The 16,677-nt window shown below is 37.5% G+C and overlaps 1 protein-coding gene across 1 annotated transcript in view; it reads right to left on the bottom strand.

Moving 5' to 3' along the window:
* Positions 1–14,873: 14,873 nt before the first annotated feature.
* Positions 14,874–16,677, bottom strand: part of LOC107723575 (prostaglandin E2 receptor EP2 subtype-like) — a 6,823-nt gene continuing 5,019 nt past the window's right edge. The window contains exon 2 of the mRNA XM_016532275.1: positions 14,874–16,311. Within this exon, the coding sequence (XP_016387761.1) occupies positions 16,012–16,311 (300 nt within the window). The 3' untranslated portion in view covers positions 14,874–16,011. The remainder of the gene's footprint in view (positions 16,312–16,677) is intronic.

Below are 16,677 nucleotides of genomic sequence, written 5' to 3'. Positions count from 1 at the left end.
ATCGGGCTAAAGTAAGGCAATAGTTTTGAACACTGGCTGGTTATGTACTTGCTCAAATATTGATTTCGGATCATTTTTAACCAAAAAAAGTTACGGACTGCAGCTTTAAATAAAAATACAGTTAAAACAGTAATATTGTGGAATATTATTACAATTTTAAACAACTGTTTTCTATTTAAATATATTTAAAACTGTCATTTATTTCTGTGATTGAAGTCTTCAATGTTACATATTGTGATTTTTGATCATTTTAATGCATTTTTGCTGAATAAAATAAGAAATCTTACCGACCCAAAATTTAAACGGTAGTGGTTTTGAATATATTTACATAAATTTCCTTAGGATAGGATAGGATATGATAAACTTTATTAATCCCCGCAGGGAAATTGGTTTGCATGAGCAGCCAAAACATAAACCATACAACACAAAATAAATACAATAGATAAAAATAAATAATAAATACAGGTAAAACAGGTAATTTCCCTTCAGATTTTAGGATAAAATAAGGTATACAGGTAAAGATATAAAATAAATTTAACTATCTAGCTCACTAGAAGTTCAAAGGTGCCTCTGCATCCGAGAGATGTGTTATACAGTCTAACTGCAGTAGGTACAAAAGACCTTCTATACCGTTCACTATTGCACCGAGGCAAGATCAGTCTCCAACTAAAATTACTCCTTAATGCAACAAGCATGTCATTTAGAGGGTGAGTGGTGTTATCCATAATGACTAGCAATTTGTGCATCATTCTCTTCTCAGCAACCACCTCCAGAGGGACCAGATCCTGTCCAATGACAGAACTCGCTTTTTTGATGAGTTTATTCAGCCGTTTAGCATCACCCCCTTTCATACCAGTGCCCCAACACACCACAGCGTAAAACAGAGAACTGGCAACCACAGACTGATAAAACATATTAAGCATTTTACTACATACATTGAAGGACTTAAGTCTCCGCAGAAAATACAGTTGACTTTGTCCCTTCCTGTATATTGCCTCCATGTTTTTAGTCCAGTTAAGCTTATTGTCAATGTAGACCCCCAGGTATTTGTAGGAGTCCACAACCTCCACATTACAGCCAGTTATACAGACAGGGGTAAGTTGTGTCTTTTTCCTCCTGAAGTCAATTACCAATTCTTTTGTTTTTGTAACATTTAGCTGTAGGTGATTAGTTCCACACCACTCTACAAAGCTGTTAATGAGTGCCCCATACTCCATCTCCTGCCCATCCCTGACACACCCAACCACAGCAGAGTCGTCAGAGAACTTTTGCAGGTAACAATGCTTTGTGTTGTACTGGAAGTCAGATGTGTAAAGGGTGAAAAGAAAGGGAGACAGAACAGTTCCTTGGGGAGCACCTGTGTTGCTAACCCCCTCCTGTGACACAGTTCCCCAGCCTCACAAACTGTGGTCTGCCTGTGAGATAGTCAGTGACCCAGGAGATCATTGCAGCATCCACTTGCATTCCCTCCATTTTTTCCCCCAAGTAATGCTAGTTGAATAGTGTTAAAAGCTAAAAGATCTTTATACACAAATTAAAACTGTGTAAACCCTATTCTGAATCTACCCACAAATCCTGTCAACAAATATATGTGTTAAGGGAGTGATGTCTAACCTTTATGCCTATCGGGCATAAGCTGGCTTCAGGTGGTAGGTCCTTCTTCCGAAAAAAACAAACATCATCTGGACCATTTTCGGAGTACTGGGTGAGGAGTGACATCCGCTTCAGAGACCCCACGGGAAAAGAAAGCGGTTTCAAAGAATAAAACAAAACAAACAAAAGCATGCGCCCTGCAACACTTCCTCCGTGTGCAAGAAACTGACTCTTTCTGCTCGGCTGTTGACATCCCTGGAGACCGATGAAGATTGTAAGGGAGGTAGCCTATTTATAAGGCCCAAGAGACTACTCCTGATGTCTAAGTCAAATGTGAACCTTTTTCACATGAGAACTGTGTTGTGCCTTTCAAAGCTAACCAGTAGAAGAAGTGACCTTTACTATTAGCTTTAACTCAAAACACAGGCTAGTAAATGTCAATATCCCAATTTGTGTACTTATCATGTACACTATTCTATCTCGTTTTTTAGTATAAATAGTGCAAGTAGTGTGTCCAGGCTAATAATTCCAAAAAGTAAAAGTGCACTTTAAATACCCGGATGATGCACGTAAAATAAAAAAAAATAAAAAAAAATAAAAAATGTGTGGAATGTTGGACACATCAACTGTGCACTCAACTGTCGCAGCTTTAATTACATCGTAAAGGAGGAGGGGCTATCAGCCTGTGATTATGAATGATAAAATACCTTATATTATTCATACACTACACGTTTGAGTACATAGTGCATTAATAGGTGTATAGGTGTATACATCCCTACTGTGTTATTCCTATGTATGTCTGCACTATCATGTATGTCTGCACTATGTTTGTACTTTCTTCTACACCGGAAGCTCCTGTCGTCAAGTCAAATTCCTTGTGTGTGTGAACATACTTGGTAATAAAGCTCTTCTGATTCTGATTCTGATAGTGTATAATGCATCATTTGGGACGCAGCTACTGTCTCCTACATTTGTTAGGAATGACAATTTGTTGACATTTGAACATTTGTCAGGAAACACATAGTAGGTTCGCATTTTGATGTTGCTCTACCAATGCTAAGTGTTTTAATGCATTGCGAAGTGTTTTGTAGGTACTTTGTGGGGCATTTCACACTTGAACTAATTAACCCGGTCATTCTAAACCCCGGGTAAACAAAATCCTATGTAATCTTGCTTCAAATTTCACTCTGCTAATAATTTACCTGGGGTAACAATTCATCCACGCTATTCCATATGCTGAGGTTTCACACAGTATATTCCTAAATCTCGGGTTATATTCCTAAACTCCCAGTGTCATTATTAAGTACATTTACATGGCCAACAATACTCCGATTAAGAATCTACCATGTAAACAGAGATTTTTGATTACCTTAATCCAGCTAAAGTCATAATCGAAGTAAACAGAAATCGAATTAAGACGTGGAGTATTCCTATTTTAGTCACATTACTGAAGTGCAGTATAGACATGTAAACACCTTAATCACATTATTACCATCGTGTAGGACTTTTCGCCGCATTTTGCGACAGGATACACACACGGCAGTGCTCAACCGTTTGACGGCAAATAAAAGAGCTTCAACACCCCCCGTCGTCTGTATGCACGTACAAATAATTAACTGCACTTGAAGCTTTCATAAAATTAAAAAACGAAACACCCAAAACTGTACATGGCATCATCACGAAGACGAACTATATGTTTATACGTGAAATTCCGGAGGGGACGTCATATGGCGTCATGTGGGGACGGGACGTAATGACGTGTGCCATTAATCGAACTATGTACTATAACATGTAAAACGGGAACATGTAAGGAATATTCTAAAAGCAACTCATGTAAACACCATAATCATAATATTGGCTTATTTACAATAAGGTAAATAATTAGATTACTGATGTCCATGTAAACATAGTCAGTGTCATGATTTGGACGTACGCAACACACAACCAGTTTACATAACCGCTCTAGCATTGCATCCTCGTATACTGCCGATTGTACGATCGAGTTTTTCCTGAATTGACTTTTTGGACTATAAACGAAAGAATGAAACGGTCTCTTCTTTCCTTCAATTCACGTGCTTTCCATCACCATTAAATTTTCCCCTCAGTTGGCGCTGATAGCCTTGTGGGCAGCGAGCCAACATAAGGCACCGTAGCGCTACGGCCGTCCCGAGTTAGAATCCCAGCTCGAGGACCTTTCCTGATTCCGTCCCCCTCTCTCTTTCCCACTTTGTCAACTCTACACTGTCCTATCATAATAAAGGCAAAAACTTCAAAAATAAATCTTAAAAAAAAAAAAATCCCCTCAAACGAAAACTGTTTATACAACGCGCAGAGTTTCTGTTGTATAAATGCTATATTTAGGCATTGATAGTGCGATAATTCAGATTCCAAGGGTGTGAACAGCTTTAAGTAGAACGTCACGTGTTGTCATCTCAAAATCACAGTAATTACGACATGGCATGAATGCATCGAATGAATGAACTCTGTGTATAATGCTGTGTTATAGCCTGTGTATAATGTGTTAAAGCACGTGAACATGTATGCGCGCAATTTGTTGTCTGCTGCTAAGCATAGCCATAATATTCTAACACCACATCGTTTCACACTACAAATTTGACACCACAATGCGGTGCTAACCCTGCTACAGAGAAGGGTTTCATAACCCTGTGTAAAAAAGCAGTGCTATCCCCCATCTAAATTCCAAGTGTGAAACGTTAAGCGCTACGTTTCTGTTAGCCACTTATAGTAGTAGGTTAATTCACCTTTAAGTGATCAGCTTTTGGTGACAGCTCTGCACACTGGATTCAGTTTCAGACGTTCCCCGTTCATCCAGGAGCTTACATTTCATTCAGTGGCTGGTAGACGCTTCAGATTTAAAGCCAATGGTGTACAGAGGCCAGTGTGCCATCATGCCTTTAGAAGTTTTAGCCCTTAGTCCAGTTCTGTCTTACTGTAGAAAGGTCAGAGACTGTTAAAATAACAATGGGTTGTGTATTATTACCAGACACACGACACCCGTAGGGACAGGGTAAGGGTCATCATCCATATGTTGTGCATAGCAACAGTAGGAGTCTTGACTTATTGTTTAGCATCATATACAGTCACGAGGTATGAGTAATGACAGTGACGGCAATGTTTAGATCTCTATGGAGAAACACTACACAGACAGTTGATGACGTGCCCAGCGGAAATTGAGCCGAAGTTGGTTCAAGAAAACTGATGGTTTCTTGCATCAGTAATATAACAAGCATGAAGTGCATAAGCAAAAAGGACCTGTCTCTCTTCCGTATGAGATCGATTATAGTTAAATAAGCCAGAAAGGAAAACTAAAGTAATATATTACAATATAAGAATGCAAAAAATCCCCCGCACTTTTAAATGTGGGAAGAGACTAGTCAATTGAATTTCAATACTAGTCATTCCCTCATAAAGGATTTCAGTGCACCCTTTTGTCAACTTTTCTTAATTATTATTATAATTTTTAGCTTCAGATTGAAGTTGAGCTGGTCGATTTTCTTCATCAGTCTTTTTAAATGTATTTTAAATGAAATAAAAAGAAAATACTTCCAAATCCAAGGCCACTGAAAATTAGTGACACAGTGATTCTGTGTTATATTGATATAACAGTGTTGGAATGGACTGCACATGGAGAGGAGGTTATTTCAGCTCCACTCCTAGTGCTTCTGACTGTAAAAACAAATCAAGTTAATATGTCCAAGCAGACTTAAAGTGCTTCCATCTTGAATTAACGGCAGTGCTTTTAGATTCATTGTTTTCATTACCTTTAGTTCTCCAGTCCTCTGGCGCAATGACTACACAAGCAGATGCTGGCTGCAAATTATTTAAGGTGCAACTGTTGATAAAACCCTAGTTGTGTGAGCCAGGCCTCTAATTGAAAACTGTATGAGAACAAGAAATCGTGTTCTCCAAACCGCCAATCGTGTCTCGCGAGAGTTCTCATGAACATCGAGGCTGAGCTGTTCTCTCCTGAGGTTTATGCTTGTCATATTGGGCCCATTCCAGAATTACTAAGTAGCTATCTGAATAATTTTTGGGCTGGGAAGTCCACGCCATCGGTTGCATGCTTGGCCGGAGCCCTTTAGAAGTGAGCATGACCAGTGAGATGAGGTTATGCGTTTTCCCGTATGCCCAACCCCTGGCATTCACTGCAGACAGGACATGAATGTTATGTCTAATTAGCCCAGCCTCAGCTGAGCTAATCAAAAGCAGAAGGGCAAATGAAAATCATCCAATTGCATGAGCTGGTTAATAATTGGCTGTTCTGGGAGTTTTCTTCGTAATGGGAAACACAACGCCATTTTGTGACTCTTTCTCTGGCACAGGAGATTGAGGGTATGACATGAATTTAAAGATGAAGATCACTTTGCGGTTGCCTCCCAGACTAAAACAAAAAAGAATTAATTCTGCAGAGTGTTTTTTGGGGATTTCCCATTGGGACAAAGTGATCACATGAAGTCAAAACATTGCTTGTCTAGACCTGTATATTATTCAATTTATTGGTCAGTAAGGCTGAAATCCATCAACAAAATCCTATTTTAAAATTTGCTTTCTGAAATATTGATTTGTTGCTCATTTATAGAGATATCTTATGAAATCAAAATTGTAGTTGAATGGCTTAAAGACCATTGATATGCTAGTGTACTTCAAAAAGGCAAGATAGAAAAGGCAAAGTTTTAGCAGTATGTTTAAAAAAAAAATATATATATATAGTATAATATTTGAAAATATTAACATGTTCTAAAGATGCTTTTTAGATAGATAGATAGATAGATGTAATAAATCATAAATCATATTTTATAACATTTCTAATATTTTATTAATATTTTACATTATTTTTGTCTAATAAAAGGCTCTCTAGAAATAAACTGTTCACCTAATAATGACAATACTGGACCCCACATTCACTGTATGAACTAAAAACTTTATTTTCCAAAACATGGTTCAAAATATCTTCTTTTGTGTTCTACGAGAAATGCATACAGGTTTGGATGGCAGAATTTTCATTTTGGGTGAACTATCCCTTTAAGCAATACTGTTGAGCTCAGCAAATTGCTTCATTTCACTCAACATTAAACTTCACAGAGCACCAGATATGACTGCATGGATATTGACTTCTTTTCTCTGGGTGAGAAATATAGGAATGAGTGTTTGGGGAGACTGAGAAGAGAAAAGTGAGATGAAGCAGGAGGTAAATGTATGAGCAGTGTTCATTACAGAGTCTTGTGTCAGTGTGTGCTTGTAATACCTATTTTAGTCACATTACTGAAGTGCAGTATAGACATGTAAACACCTTAATCACATTATTACCATCGTGTAGGACTTTTCGCCGCATTTTGCGACAGGATACACACACGGCAGTGCTCAACCGTTTGACGGCAAATAAAAGAGCTTCAACACCCACCGTCGTCTGTATGCACGTACAAATAATTAACTGCACTTGAAGCTTTCATAAAATTAAAAAATGAAACACCCAAAACTGTACATGGCATCATCACGAAGACGAACTATATGTTTATACGTGAAATTCCGGAGGGGACGTCGTATGGCGTCATGTGGGGACGGGACGTAATGACGTGTGCCATTAATCGAACTATGTACTATAACATGTAAAACGGGAACATGTAAGGAATATTCTAAAAGCAACTCATGTAAACACCATAATCATAATATTGGCTTATTTACAATAAGGTAAATAATTAGATTACTGATGTCCATGTAAACATAGTCAGTGTCATGATTTGGACGTACGCAACACACAACCAGTTTACATAACCGCTCTAGCATTGCATCCTCGTATACTGCCGATTGTACGATCGAGTTTTTCCTGAATTGACTTTTTGGACTATAAACGAAAGAATGAAACGGTCTCTTCTTTCCTTCAATTCACGTGCTTTCCATCACCATTAAATTTTCCCCTCAGTTGGCGCTGATAGCCTTGTGGGCAGCGAGCCAACATAAGGCACCGTAGCGCTACGGCCGTCCCGAGTTAGAATCCCAGCTCGAGGACCTTTCCTGATTCCGTCCCCCTCTCTCTTTCCCACTTTGTCAACTCTACACTGTCCTATCATAATAAAGGCAAAAACTTCAAAAATAAATCTTTAAAAAAAAAAAATCCCCTCAAACGAAAACTGTTTATACAACGCGCAGAGTTTCTGTTGTATAAATGCTATATTTAGGCATTGATAGTGCGATAATTCAGATTCCAAGGGTGTGAACAGCTTTAAGTAGAACGTCACGTGTTGTCATCTCAAAATCACAGTAATTACGACATGGCATGAATGCATCGAATGAATGAACTCTGTGTATAATGCTGTGTTATAGCCTGTGTATAATGTGTTAAAGCACGTGAACATGTATGCGCGCAATTTGTTGTCTGCTGCTAAGCATAGCCATAATATTCTAACACCACATCGTTTCACACTACAAATTTGACACCACAATGCGGTGCTAACCCTGCTACAGAGAAGGGTTTCATAACCCTGTGTAAAAAAGCAGTGCTATCCCCCATCTAAATTCCAAGTGTGAAACGTTAAGCGCTACGTTTCTGTTAGCCACTTATAGTAGTAGGTTAATTCACCTTTAAGTGATCAGCTTTTGGTGACAGCTCTGCACACTGGATTCAGTTTCAGACGTTCCCCGTTCATCCAGGAGCTTACATTTCATTCAGTGGCTGGTAGACGCTTCAGATTTAAAGCCAATGGTGTACAGAGGCCAGTGTGCCATCATGCCTTTAGAAGTTTTAGCCCTTAGTCCAGTTCTGTCTTACTGTAGAAAGGTCAGAGACTGTTAAAATAACAATGGGTTGTGTATTATTACCAGACACACGACACCCGTAGGGACAGGGTAAGGGTCATCATCCATATGTTGTGCATAGCAACAGTAGGAGTCTTGACTTATTGTTTAGCATCATATACAGTCACGAGGTATGAGTAATGACAGTGACGGCAATGTTTAGATCTCTATGGAGAAACACTACACAGACAGTTGATGACGTGCCCAGCGGAAATTGAGCCGAAGTTGGTTCAAGAAAACTGATGGTTTCTTGCATCAGTAATATAACAAGCATGAAGTGCATAAGCAAAAAGGACCTGTCTCTCTTCCGTATGAGATCGATTATAGTTAAATAAGCCAGAAAGGAAAACTAAAGTAATATATTACAATATAAGAATGCAAAAAATCCCCCGCACTTTTAAATGTGGGAAGAGACTAGTCAATTGAATTTCAATACTAGTCATTCCCTCATAAAGGATTTCAGTGCACCCTTTTGTCAACTTTTCTTAATTATTATTATAATTTTTAGCTTCAGATTGAAGTTGAGCTGGTCGATTTTCTTCATCAGTCTTTTTAAATGTATTTTAAATGAAATAAAAAGAAAATACTTCCAAATCCAAGGCCACTGAAAATTAGTGACACAGTGATTCTGTGTTATATTGATATAACAGTGTTGGAATGGACTGCACATGGAGAGGAGGTTATTTCAGCTCCACTCCTAGTGCTTCTGACTGTAAAAACAAATCAAGTTAATATGTCCAAGCAGACTTAAAGTGCTTCCATCTTGAATTAACGGCAGTGCTTTTAGATTCATTGTTTTCATTACCTTTAGTTCTCCAGTCCTCTGGCGCAATGACTACACAAGCAGATGCTGGCTGCAAATTATTTAAGGTGCAACTGTTGATAAAACCCTAGTTGTGTGAGCCAGGCCTCTAATTGAAAACTGTATGAGAACAAGAAATCGTGTTCTCCAAACCGCCAATCGTGTCTCGCGAGAGTTCTCATGAACATCGAGGCTGAGCTGTTCTCTCCTGAGGTTTATGCTTGTCATATTGGGCCCATTCCAGAATTACTAAGTAGCTATCTGAATAATTTTTGGGCTGGGAAGTCCACGCCATCGGTTGCATGCTTGGCCGGAGCCCTTTAGAAGTGAGCATGACCAGTGAGATGAGGTTATGCGTTTTCCCGTATGCCCAACCCCTGGCATTCACTGCAGACAGGACATGAATGTTATGTCTAATTAGCCCAGCCTCAGCTGAGCTAATCAAAAGCAGAAGGGCAAATGAAAATCATCCAATTGCATGAGCTGGTTAATAATTGGCTGTTCTGGGAGTTTTCTTCGTAATGGGAAACACAACGCCATTTTGTGACTCTTTCTCTGGCACAGGAGATTGAGGGTATGACATGAATTTAAAGATGAAGATCACTTTGCGGTTGCCTCCCAGACTAAAACAAAAAAGAATTAATTCTGCAGAGTGTTTTTTGGGGATTTCCCATTGGGACAAAGTGATCACATGAAGTCAAAACATTGCTTGTCTAGACCTGTATATTATTCAATTTATTGGTCAGTAAGGCTGAAATCCATCAACAAAATCCTATTTTAAAATTTGCTTTCTGAAATATTGATTTGTTGCTCATTTATAGAGATATCTTATGAAATCAAAATTGTAGTTGAATGGCTTAAAGACCATTGATATGCTAGTGTACTTCAAAAAGGCAAGATAGAAAAGGCAAAGTTTTAGCAGTATGTTTAAAAAAAAAATATATATATATAGTATAATATTTGAAAATATTAACATGTTCTAAAGATGCTTTTTAGATAGATAGATAGATAGATGTAATAAATCATAAATCATATTTTATAACATTTCTAATATTTTATTAATATTTTACATTATTTTTGTCTAATAAAAGGCTCTCTAGAAATAAACTGTTCACCTAATAATGACAATACTGGACCCCACATTCACTGTATGAACTAAAAACTTTATTTTCCAAAACATGGTTCAAAATATCTTCTTTTGTGTTCTACGAGAAATGCATACAGGTTTGGATGGCAGAATTTTCATTTTGGGTGAACTATCCCTTTAAGCAATACTGTTGAGCTCAGCAAATTGCTTCATTTCACTCAACATTAAACTTCACAGAGCACCAGATATGACTGCATGGATATTGACTTCTTTTCTCTGGGTGAGAAATATAGGAATGAGTGTTTGGGGAGACTGAGAAGAGAAAAGTGAGATGAAGCAGGAGGTAAATGTATGAGCAGTGTTCATTACAGAGTCTTGTGTCAGTGTGTGCTTGTAATACATGATGATGGGTATTTACTGATGTGTGGCATCAGTTATCTCCTGAGAGACGAGCAGCTGTTTCCTGCTAGTCATCCGCTGGTGCTCTGGCCGGGACTCAGAGATAACCTCACAGATCATTGCAGTCAACATGCATCCTCCCTTTGCGTCAGAAAACAAATAGAAGCATGAAAACACAGTTCGATCTGCTTTATGTGATTACAATGAAAACTTCCATGAGATTAAACAGGCCACTGCGGTGCACAGTCCTTCATGAGTCTCCAATCTTCATTACCATCGTTGATGCTAATTACAGTGGGTAGCTTTCATTAGCATTGGTGTAATTGGGTAAATCTCATGGCAACATTTCCAGCTCATATTTCACCCCAAAATCAAAAGAAAAAAAAAAGAAACTGCATTTTGCATAATTAAATCAAGCTTATTTTTATAGGACTATTTTCAGGACCTTTTAATTTTGTGTTTTAGTTTAATTATGATTGTGAATCTTTGTGTTTTTTGATGATTCTGTAAATCATCATGAATGTAAATAATATTTTTTCACATTACTATTACAAATGAAATGGCATAAACCATTACATATATAAAAACGTAATTTAATAATTATAATATACTAATTAAAATTAAAGTTAAAATATATTAATTTAATTTAAAATATATTAATGCAATATAAATATATATACAATAAATACAATTTAAATACAATCAACTTTAAATAACAATATAAATATAATAATACACTATAAAAAAATATAAAGCACTTATTAATTTATTAATAACATTTTACATATTTTATTCATATTTTCTCAATTTCTTAATGAAATATCAGGTTTGTGATAGGTTTCATGACATGACATTCTTGCAAATAAGACAAAGCATATTCTTTTCAGTCGTACCAGTTTATTACAGTGCCATATGGAAACTGATGATTAACATGCACCTTGAAATACATAACTGACAATTCTCACAGGAGCATAACCAGAAATTGTTGACTAGACAATGAACAAGTATAGAAGCCAAAATGGCTCATAGCTATTTGAATGAGAACGTAAGTCTGTGAAAACACGTACATCATTCAGAATCAATGGGCTGAATCAATAGACTTTCTGCACACACCACTGTAAAGCACCGCACAGGCGAGAGACAAAGAACCAGGCATCATGGGAAACATTTAAAGGTACTTTACAACAAATCACTTTGACAGCTCATTGCCGCCGTATTCAGAGAGAAAAAAATCTCATCTGTGACGCAGTAAATGTTTTGAACACCTTTATGAGTTTTCTGAAAGTGTGGTTTGGTATAGATATATTACCATGATGACTGAGGTTAGCTTGAGCTGAAGTGAAGCCAGATCAAGATTTGTGTCCTGTTTCCCACACTCCCAGAGGGTGAACTGTGTCACGAGCTGTTATCTAAATATTCGCATACTATGATATTTACCTCTTTAAAAATACTTTGAGTTCCCACAACCACTCTCAAGCTAAGTGAGATTTCAACTTTCAGTAATGGCAGCAATCGTTTTTTTTTTTTTTGAGCGATGTGGGGTTGAACCTCATACCTGCTGAATGGTTAATAGACTTTTGGGGAGTTCTGTTTTGTTTTTATCAGATATGTGTAAATCCAGTGTGCTTCCCCTTGAGCCACACACACGCCATGTGGTGTACTGATCAGGACTGAGGACGCCTACGTGCTAGGAGTGAATTTACTAGTCTGCACACATTTTTTTAAGGTAAGTGGTTGCAAACAATTTATTTTAGCTACATTTAAAAAAAATGTTGAAAGTTAGTCAACTAAATTTATTTAAATGTAGCTCAAATAAATTGATTGCAACCACTTACCTTCAAAAAATTTTGTAAATTCAATGAATCATTTTTTTTTTAGTTCTATCTGCACTGGCACAGTACTGCATCCTTTATATGTAAATTAGGCTTGGATAAGTTTTTTTTAATGAGAAGTCAGTGCTATTTAACTGGTGCATCCAATGTTGCACTTTTACAGTCCACAGAATTATTTTGCATAATGTTTTTATTATTAATTCAATAGTAAATTCCTGCTACTCAAAAAATGCTTTAAATCCCATGATTTTAATGGGAATGGTGTGGCACAGAGGACATATGCAAACGTTTACGATCTGTTATGCCAGGGATATTCCTGGGACATTCCCAATCTTTTTTTGTCAGCTGAACCCCTTTGACCTAAATTATTTATTTAAAGTACCCATAAGATTTGAAGTTAATATTTCAATAATTTAAAAACACCTTGTCGGTTCCCATAGCCTTGTGGGTAGCGTGCCGAGTCGACATACAGCACCCGAGTTCAAATCCCAACTCGAGGACCCAAAACATGAAAATTTACTCACTCCCAGGCCATCCAAGATGTAGATACAGTTGTTTCTTCATTGGAATAGATTTGGAGAAATTTAACATTACATCTCTTGCTCACCAATAGATCCTCTGCAGTGAATGGGTGCCGTCAGAATGAGAGCTGAGAGAGAGAACAGCTGATAAAAACATTACAATAATCCACAAGTAATCCATACATCTCCAGTCTATCAATTAACGTCTTGTGAAGCATAAAGCTGCATGTTTGTGTGAAACAAGTCCATCATTAAGATGTTTTTAACTTTAAACCAGTGCTTCTGGCTAAAATACGAGTCCTCTATCCAAAATATTGCTTTCTCCAGTAAAATGTTGTCTTGTCTGAAGAGAAATATGCATAGATCAAGCACTGTTTACAAAACAGTTTTAAACAAATATTTGTGTGGATTCTGATATGAGAGAACAACAGGAAATGGATGTTTTAACTGGAGGAAGCGTTATTATGGATTATGAACTGGTGTTTTGCTGAGAAGTGATGGTTTAAAATTAAAAAGCCTTAATGGAGGATTTGTTTCTTACAAACACACAGCTTTTCATTAAGATATTAAAATGATGGACTGGAGTCGTGTGGATTATTGTGATTTTTTATCAGCTGTTTGGACTCTCATTCTGATGGCACCCATTCACTGCAGAATTTTCAGGAGATGTTCTTTTTTGGGTGAACCATTCCTTTCAGAAGTTCGCACTTACATATAGTCAGATTAAGCAAACAGTATGCACATTTGGCATGCTGTCCGAGGGGAGGGCACCAAGCTCGAAATTTAGCCAGAGAACTCCCCCATATCCCAAGCTGGGATGGGAATAGTTAGAAATGAGGAGTTGGGGTGGAGGAGGGATGCCAGAAAACTGCCGTGGGACAAAGGTAAGTTGTCTGTATATACTTACTGTTGTGCTAACTGAGTTGATTATCAGAACGTGCTCCACCTGTGCTAAATTAGTTGATTATCTGAAAGTGCTCCTCTCAAACTTTAATAAGACATAATTCAATCTCTTTAGTAAGTGTTTAATATTCATTATTTTATTTTATTTTAAAATTGTTAATGTATTTTAATTTTACATTTTTATAATTTTATTAATTATTTGTTTTCACTCACTGCAGTTTCTTCATAAACCTCCAGGGGTTTACAGACTCGAGTCTGGGAAAACCCTTGTTATGCGACCAAATGTTGAGAAACGTTTTGCTGCAACAACGTAGGTATCCGTTCACCAACAAAAAAGTGAGTGGAGTTGTGCTTGATTTCAAACTGGCATGGCTTCTTTCACAACCTCAATCATGTTAGACATTCCTGTCTATCAGTGGTTACTCTAGCGTGTAGGCGGACCAAGGATTAAAACGCAAACATTTCTAGCTTCTCATATTAACACATATAATTACATTCCGAAAAGTGGGATTGCGATAAGCTGTTTCCTTTATGGTCAGTTTAGGTCAATTGCTGTCATGGTGGAGCAGCACTTGGAAGAAAATCTTGCTAAGCAAGTTAGTTAATGTTTGTTAAACTGTCAAAATGATTCACTATATTCAAATAAAAACACATGACAAGGAAACTTGCCCCCTCAAGTCCTGTGGTTTATCACAGCACTGTAATGCAAGAACAGTAAATATGTACAACAGGACCATGTGCAAGCAATGCGCTAGACAATCATTTGAGTGTTTGCATACTTATTAATGGCCTCAGGGAGTGTATGCATGCTTTATTTATTTCCTTATTAAGAAGCAGTCCTGAACAGGTTTGGGCAAAATTCTGAATTAAAGAATTGACTTGCTTTCAGTTCATACGTTGGAATATGTTTTTTGTTTTGTCTAAAACTGTCAAGCCAACACTCAGATTTTGTCTTGACAAAAATTGCTTTTCTAGTTAAAAATATTCAGTCATGGGTATTATTATATATTTTTTTTGTATTCATTTTAATTCTACTTCCTTACATTCAAATCCAAAATGCAGTCTGTTTTCTGTTTGCCTATATAATTCAAATTCAGGAACTGGAAATCACACACAATCCTGCTTCAGACTCTTATCTTTTAGTGATTAGCTCATTTTCGCAGTGCATTAGGACGGATATGATGTGATTACGTTTAACAGACAATTTCACAACATAAATTACATGCACAGACAACACAAGTCACATTATTTCACAAGTACATTCAAGAGCTTCAAAGGCACCGTAAAACAAGTATCTTGACACAAAGAATGGGTCTGTAGCTACTGAACGGTACCACGCATGTCGTCATGCTTATATGCTTATGCTAATTACATACAATTATGTACAATCAAAATCTCTCACATGAAAGAAATGACTAATTACCACTGAATCACGTCAGCCTACATATGTATGAAGACATATATATGTCACTGACTTACTGTTGTATCAACATAAATTAAAGCGCAATAAATGTGTTGATAATATAAATACAAGCAGGCAGCTTTCATATGTAACACTTAAAGAACTGCTTGACTTGAAATGCAGGAAACCTCGTCACATGATTCACTTGACAACAAAAGTGTCCAAAGTGACATACTGCATGGGACAACATGCCATTTAACCTTTGACCTGTTTGAAAGCACGACCCTCCTAAAAAGGAAACCTGGATGAGCAATGATTGTGGAACGGTAGCTTCAGGACGGTTCAGTAGCTTCTTCAGACAGTCCAAACACAGAATAACCTCTTCCAAACAGGAATATCCTCCATGACTGAACGCCCACTCGACATGCCTTGAACAATTTTCAAGTTTTTCTGGCGATCGCAGTTGACAGGGCCCTCGGTCTCAAAACAATTATTGTAGTGGTTGATGGAACATAACTTATCCTTTTGACCTCACAGTTGGCTTTATCTCACTCAGTTAAAAGAGAATGCTATCAAAGAACTTAATCATAACCTTGTCTTCCAAAGCATATTGATTTTTAGATGGATATGTCCAGTCCATAAATATTGTCCTCATCACGTCAGATCATCTGAACAGTTGACTTGCTGAGTTGTGTGGTCTCCACAGTGGTGGAAGTGGGTTGGTACAGCTCGATTTGGCCTGCTGGGTTTTTGGAAATGGATGTTTTGAACAGGGAGTTTCTGGAGGGTATGAAGCTGGTCTTGCACAGCGCCCCCCACAGGAAGCGCAGAACCGAGGGGCTGAGGATGATGAAGACCCAGGGGTCGATGATGGAGTTCACCGAGAGGAACCGCAGAGCTATGAGATCAGTCTTGTTGCTGCCTCTAGGCTTTCCCATGGAGTTGATGTACACGCGGATCTAGAGAGAAGAAGAAGGTAATTCAGAAGTGTCATCCATCCTTAACCACACATGGCACTTTGACAGATGATGCTGTCATAGGCACTGATTATTCCGAGCACAGTGAGATTTACCAAAGAAAGCAGAGAAGCATAAAGACATATCTGTTTTCAATAAATCATATATCAAATGTCAAGCAGGAAAAAAAATTATATTTATTTTTCAGCGCAAAATAGCAACAACTGCAGATCTGAATTCTGCTCAGTCTAGATGAATTAAGTTCACTTTAATAGAGAGAATGAACGAGAGAGAGAGAGAGAGAAAATGAATGAATGAACGAACGAAGATAGATAGATAGATAGATAGATATATGGTGGACAGATAGAT

This window comes from Sinocyclocheilus rhinocerous, unplaced genomic scaffold, assembly GCF_001515625.1.
Source record: "Sinocyclocheilus rhinocerous isolate Xijiao unplaced genomic scaffold, SAMN03320098_v1.1 scaffold283, whole genome shotgun sequence".
Taxonomy (NCBI): Eukaryota; Metazoa; Chordata; class Actinopteri; order Cypriniformes; family Cyprinidae; genus Sinocyclocheilus; species Sinocyclocheilus rhinocerous.
The sequence above is the reverse complement of the archived record's forward strand: the minus strand, read 5'-3'. Positions and strand labels throughout refer to the sequence as shown.